This window comes from Acanthisitta chloris, unplaced genomic scaffold, assembly GCF_000695815.1.
Source record: "Acanthisitta chloris isolate BGI_N310 unplaced genomic scaffold, ASM69581v1 scaffold29438, whole genome shotgun sequence".
Classification (NCBI taxonomy): domain Eukaryota; kingdom Metazoa; phylum Chordata; class Aves; order Passeriformes; family Acanthisittidae; genus Acanthisitta; species Acanthisitta chloris.
Window position 1 is genome coordinate 24085 of NW_008688008.1, and position 6717 is coordinate 30801.

At 40.2% G+C, this 6717-nt stretch overlaps 2 protein-coding genes across 2 annotated transcripts in view; one reads left to right on the top strand and one right to left on the bottom strand.

Annotated features, from left to right (window-relative positions):
* Positions 1–6717, top strand: part of PSMD1 (proteasome (prosome, macropain) 26S subunit, non-ATPase, 1) — a gene marked incomplete at its 5' end in the record, with an annotated part of 69431 nt that overhangs the window by 21937 nt on the left and 40777 nt on the right. The gene's annotated exons all lie outside the window — the stretch shown is intronic.
* The window catches only part of HTR2B (5-hydroxytryptamine (serotonin) receptor 2B, G protein-coupled), a 10490-nt gene continuing 5698 nt past the window's right edge, over positions 1926–6717 (bottom strand). Inside the window, exons 2-3 of the mRNA XM_009080860.1 lie at positions 5083–5283; positions 1926–3053 (exon numbers count right to left, since the gene is read on the bottom strand). Of these exons, the coding sequence (XP_009079108.1) occupies positions 2173–3053; positions 5083–5283 (1082 nt within the window). The 3' untranslated portion in view covers positions 1926–2172. The remainder of the gene's footprint in view (positions 3054–5082; positions 5284–6717) is intronic.

The following is a 6717-nucleotide window of genomic DNA, read 5'->3' on the forward strand; positions in this document are numbered from 1 at the left end:
ATGTTTCTGATGGAAAGGGAAAATTTAAGTTGTGGCTCAAAGTGGGTGATTGCCAGCTGCTATATGAACAATTTTTGTTTTATTAACGTGGAGTTATTTAACTGTCAAGGGAGTTTTCAAAGATGACTGCTTCCTGGTCTCTGACTGCTGGGCAATAACCCCTCTAGAACAGTGCTGTACCTGTTATTCCCCCTGAAGGCTTGTTCCTGCGTTGCAAATGATGCTTTTAAGTTCTGCCCTGTGATCAGTCTGTGCACAGGTGTGATCACACTTTCCCCTTGTTCCAGAGCACCTGCCCTAGGTTAAATGAGTCTGTGCTGTTTTCAGCTACATACCTGGAAGTTTTGGAGGGTTTGTGAGGTTTTTATTCCTACTTCCTCCCTCTTGGGCTTCAGAGTAATCAAGATCTTATTAAAAGCCTTCGATTCTCAAATATTTTCAAGTGTAGGTGTCTTTCACAGCTGTAGCAATGCATCAGTTCTGGATTTTAGTTGCAGAATCCTCTTAAACAAATTCTGATTAACAAAAGAGGAGTAAGAGCAGTTAGAGCCTATTCTGAATCAAGGGGCTAGTGCCTATCACCGAAAAGGGGAGGAAGGAGACTGCTTACAGCAAGTACCACAGATGTATTTTTAATGCTTCTCCTGGAACTCTCTGGCATTTGTTACAGTAGACTGTTTTGAGGTTGCATATGTTTTAAATTAACATGCCCTTCCAACACTTATTTATATATATTTATCTTTAGTACTTTATGCTCTGCAGATGAGAAACAAAGCTAAACCTTTTGATGTACATAATTTTAGTGTGTAACTGAAGAATGTGAAAACACTAAAAATGAAAACAAAGCTCAGAGCTGATAATTTTACAGCAATGGAAAGTATTGGAAAAATGGTGAGCTGGCTGCTTGCTGTAAGGACTCCAGTACTTTGGAGAAATCCGAGTTCCTTTCCCCAGGGAAGATGGGCTGGAAGTGTCAGAAGCTTCTGATTTCCCATATGGCAGATTCTGGTAACTTTTATGGATTGTGAGAACCAATTCTTTCTATGAATTTTGTGCTCTCATGTCTTGAGCATGTTTGAGGGAGTGCAGATTGGCACCTGTAATCCTTTGCCATTAGTCCAATTAAATAATTTTGAGCTGAGCTAAACTGTGAATATGTGCAGGTATAGATAGTACTGTTGTCTCTGCTGTCTTTTTTTCGTGTGAAGTAGCTTTCACGTGAAGTAGCTATTCTGTCTGTGATTTTCCTGCTTTCAGTGAACTGCATTGCATCAGGGAAGGATTTCACTGAAGTCCCAATGGTCATAAAAAAGGAAGTTTGTTCATATAAATTATAGGGATGTTCCAGGCACTGCCTGTCCTGTTTTACTCATGATCATCGTCCCATTTTGATTAAATATTTACATTTCTTGGTATGAAAAGAACAAAGGGCAGTTTTCTGTGACAAATCTGACAATTCTTGGCTTATGCATATGTGAGTGTAATGCAGATGAAATTCAGGTGGGTAAGAGATTCTGCCTACCCCAACAGTAAAAAGATGATTTCTGCATATGTAATTTTTTCTCATTCCTTGTGGAATGGGCACGGACATTGGCCTCTGGAGTGAGTAATTCTGCTTGTTATTTACATACCCTCAGAGATCAAGAAAAGCTCCTATGTGGATACACAGTCTCAGCAGAGGAATGTATCTGTGGGAGGGAATTCAGTGAGCTTGTGTGCTAGTCTGCTCACAGAGATTTAAGTTAAAACCAGCAAGCTTGTATCCCCCTGCTACTTCCATTGTAGAGCATCAGCCTACAGAGTTTTGTCTTCTTGCCAGAGTGAATGTTAAAGTAGTGTTAGTACAGAAATGCTTTTCTTATAAAGATGTGCTTTGAAGAGACTGAAGATGATGAGAACTGAAGTCAGGTACTCAAACCAATCTAGCTTTTATTTATTTCCCTCTTCTGTAGGCTATAGTTCTGCAGGAGTCATTTGTCACAGAATGAAGTTGTGGGTGCCACCATAGGGTTGGGGTTAAAGTAGAGGAGACTTTGGAGGAGAGGAATTAATATAAATTTATAAGATATTGCTTGCATAAATAACAGAAAACAATAGTATTTATACCCTCTTATAGCACAGTTACCTAGAATAATACAGGAATGCAATGATATGGACATGGCTGCCATTCCACTATACATAGCTGACTTGTTCTTCTGTTTTATCAACTTCGTTCTCGGTGAGCAGCAATGTGTCCAGCAGAATGGCTGATGATGCTTGGATGGGTGAGCTCCTCAGCCTCATTGGGCTCTGGTACATGATGGGGTTAATCCCATTTCTCATCCCATGCATGACAAAGAGCTTGGAATTTTCTGCCACAGAACTTCTGAAAGAGATTCTGCTGGAGCCCTTCCGAAGGGCCTTGCTAGGCTTTGTGGTCCGATAGTTGCAAGTGATATACCTGCTGAAAGCCTGCCTAAATGTTTTGTTGAAGAGTGTATACACAAGAGGGTTCACTCCCGAGGATACATATCCTATCCAAACAAATATCTCCAAAAGCTTTTGAAAAACCTCCTTTTTGCAGGAATTGCAAAGAACTGAACTTATGTTTGTTATGAAGAATGGGCACCACATCAACAGGAAAAGGAAAAATACAATCCCCAGAACTTTTGACGCCCTTTGTTCGTTAGTTATCGTTTGCATGGATTTCCTCCCAATCGTAGATGTCCTGCAGATAGGCATTTCCATGGACACAGTCTGGTCCTTTCTGGAGCCATTTAGCATGGCCACCTTTTCTGGTGAGGAGGCAGGTGTTGTGTCACGCTGAAATACTGTGGACACTGTTGACCAGGTGAAACGCTGAGGTGGCTTGGTGATCAAGTAGGCCTTCTGGCGCAGCACTTGGATGGTCAGAAAATAGGTGACGATCATGATTGCAAGGGGAATGAAGAATGCAGCCACTGATCCGTACAGAATGAAGTCATGAAAACGCTCGGGCGTCAGGGCACACGTGATGTTTGCAGAGTTGCCATTTCCATCTTCAATGCCTCTGATAGGGATCGGAATTGCAATGCCTACAGGAGGAAAAACAAGTACTTCAGCATATGATAATCACTTGCAATCTCCTCATTGGGCCTGAAGCCTTAGGGGCTCTTAAGAAGGTAGTTCCTGAGCTCTGGAGCAGGCACAGGGTGACAGACACAGTGAGTTGTTGAGAGCATCACGTGGGTGACTGAGCAAATAGTACTTTGTAAGTCTTGGCCAGCTGAGCTTTAACAGAGTGTCCTTTCTGAGGAGATTGGGCCTAACCCTCAGTGATTGAGGAAGCAGTATACAGTTGCCAACTTTTCAAGTGTGAAACACATTGAATTGCTTTGACTCTAGTTAAAATTTGTATGGCTTTTCCTCCAGTGAAATGTGTTTCCCTAATGCCATCTGCCCTTTTTTTTTCTCTTCCCCAGGGTAACCTTTGAACTTTTTGAAAGGCAGTTTTATAAATACGCAAATCTTGTCTTTCCCCTCTTAAATTAACCACATCAAGTGACTGGACACAGCTGATTTTTTTCACCCTGCTTGACTCTTTCATATATACAAATAGTTAAATAGTTGCCAGAATTATGCAGTGTGTGTTTGAGATGGATTTGCTGTTTAAATTCTCCTGCATATTTAGGAGTGTTTAAATGAGGCTAGCTAGCTCTGTAATTCACCACTCGTGTAAAAAAAATGTTAGCAGTCTTGTCTTTAAAATGAATTTTTTATAACCACTAAATTACAGTCAGTACTTCATTTGCCAGCAGTCTGACATTACAACAAAAACAACAGGTTCCTTGCTGTCTGGTGAAGGTTATTTGTGCTGTTTTCTGATACCACTTAATGAGATCTAGGGATTTACTGTATTCCTCTACTACTCTGCTTACTGAAGTTGGTTGAAGGCAGCAAGAGCAAAATGGGTTACCCCTCAGCCACTCGATCCCTTTCTTAATTAGAGGCACACCTTCAGATACAGCAAACATTTAAAATGAAGATTGAACCAAATTAACCTTTGATTTAGAGAACCTGGCTCAGCTGCTGAGTAGTTCTGTTAGATACAAAGAAATTGAAAAGTACAGCACTGGTTGATGGCAATAAATCAGGCATTAAAAGGTCAACTCATAAGTGTCTTGTCATGCTAAGTTTCCTTTTTTTTTTGTGATAGTTAACATCTCATCTCCTATTACCACAGCTCTTCCAGAATTCTTTTCCAGTCGGAAATTTTGGGTTTAAGCATCTATGCCTCAGCCAAGAAGGTAGATGTACCCATTCTCCTGTACATCATTGGCCTTAATAATACAGAATAATCTTGTTTTTTCTCGCACACAGAGCACACAGCACTGTGGCTGTCTGCAGTGTGCATTAAGTTATTTGAATTAAATGTTTTTACCTCCTTAGCTCATTTAAGAGATTTATTGTTTTAAGCATTAAAGCCAGGTGAGGTGCCACAAGCACATCACAGAGATGCTAATAAATGCAACAGGTCCTAATGAATCCTTTATATGAACTGTTCAGGGTTTGTTGTTTTGAGTTGTTTTGGTTTTTTTTGTTAGACATTAGCCTTACTATATGCTGCATTGGCAGTGTGTCTCAGTCTTCAGGGTGAATGTCACCAGCCATCCATTTATCTTTCAGTCTTTGGTATAAGTAATTAACCTTTCTGTATTTGCTTCATAGAGCAATTTTAAGGCACACATTTTAGCAGCAGCTGCTTAAAATAGTGTTTGGGGCAGAATATACCACCACGGGAACATGAAATCTTGCTCTCTGAGGAGGCATGCTATGCATGCCAATACTGTCTTCTGATTTTGGAACTTCTAGGACCATGAAGAGTGATGATTATCCCAACTCAATCCTTGGCCTTTCTGGTAAGCCTGATAAGGAGCAGTGGTTCAGGCAGATTTTTATGATGTAGCTATGTATGATCCAAGAAGTTGACTTAGGTGAGCCTGGGTGTTAGGGTCTGCTGACCCAAACTACTTAGCCAAATTTTCCATTTTACCATGCTTTCACCTATTGTTTTGAACATGAAAAGCTTCTGTGTTCCTTTTCCAGTCTCCAAGTCTCACATACCTATTGAAATGAGCCAAACCACGATGATTTTGATGACTGTTGTAGCCCAGGAATTGTACTGACTAGCCTGGATTGGCTTTTTGATCGCAATGTAGCGGTCTAGTGAGATGGCACAGAGGTGCATGATGGAAGCTGTGGAAAAGAGGACGTCAAGGAAGAGCCAGATAGGACACAAGGCAGTAGGTAAAGGCCAGGTATTGTCTGAAAGAGAACAGAAAACTCATTAGAATCTAAGCTTTATAAGAAATTTCAGTATATGATTTTCCTGTGGCATCAGTACCTTGGAGGAGTTCACAGTAGTACAGGAATTGAGCTTTGCCACTGCCTTAGCTGGATTTGGTCTTACATTTTAGTTAGCTCCTAACTGCCATGGTTGCTGCCATGACATTGATCAGGCTGTTTGTGGATTATATGTCTTTCCCCATCCTTTAGTCCTTTTTAGATTATAAGCTCTCTGTGACAAGGACTCTAGATTAAAAAGTTTATAGAAAGTGGGCCATGGCTGTGTTTGGTTCTTGTGAGTCTGCTGTTAAATCATTATTTGCAGCTATTTCTCCTTGATAGTCCTATGATTCAAGGTTGTATTAAATGGAGAAGATAATGGGTCATAACCAGTGTATTAGTCAATTATTGTAGAACCACAGGTGAACCTTAGTGGTGATTTTGAAGAACCTAGTGCACATGGTTTTAAAATGAGTTTGCTGTGTCACTTGGCCAGATACAGCTGAGCACTGATGTGGCAGAGCAGAGCTGTTCTCTCTCAGCAATGACTTTATACTAATTGAATGCTTTCATGCTTGTCCCTTTTTTTCCTCCACCAAGAGCAATGGCTTGGATTTTAAGTCTAGGATCCTGTTTCTTACAGTAGTTACCAGACTTTAATGTTAACCTTTATAGCAAGCGTATAAGGTCTGTCAACTGCATAGTGTCCAAATAAAGGTTCTGTAGTATTCAGCTTTCCAAAAGAGAGTTGTGTCTCCCTTATCAATGTCTGCAATACCAAATGAACATTAATGCAACTCTGATTATTTTTTTCTTAACTGGTTTATTTTCACTCAGAAGTAGTTTGTATTGCATCTCAGTGCTAGTGGTGTTCAGTTTGAGGTGCACTTCAGTGTTGTGTGTCTGTAAGGATGTTCTGTAGTCCTAGGGAAGAATGTGTGAACAAGAAAGATTTCTCTGTTTCTGCTGGTAGAAGTTGATCTACTAAATATTCTTCTCCCTTGTAAAATTGAGCCATACTCAGTCAGTAGGCACATTAATGTAATGCCAGAGAAATCAGTTTTTTGCTGAAACACAATTGAGGAGGGGAGACACTAATAATAAATCAGATTGGGTTTAATTTCTTTGCTCAGAATAAGTAGATCTGTGTGCTGGGAATGCCAAATGAGCTGGATTTGTGTAATGTCCACTCTTATCAAGGTGATAACGTTGCAGTAGTTTGAGATTAAAATATGTTTTCATAATGTGACTGATAGATGGAAATGATAATGCTGCTGCCTTGACTTGAATTATAAACTCCAGAGGATGGAAAATTTTATAAAGACAAACATAGCAAGTACTTACCTGCACTCTCACCTCTACTGGGAATCCTTGTGTGTTAAACAGAGAATGAGTGGCTGGACCAAACCTCAC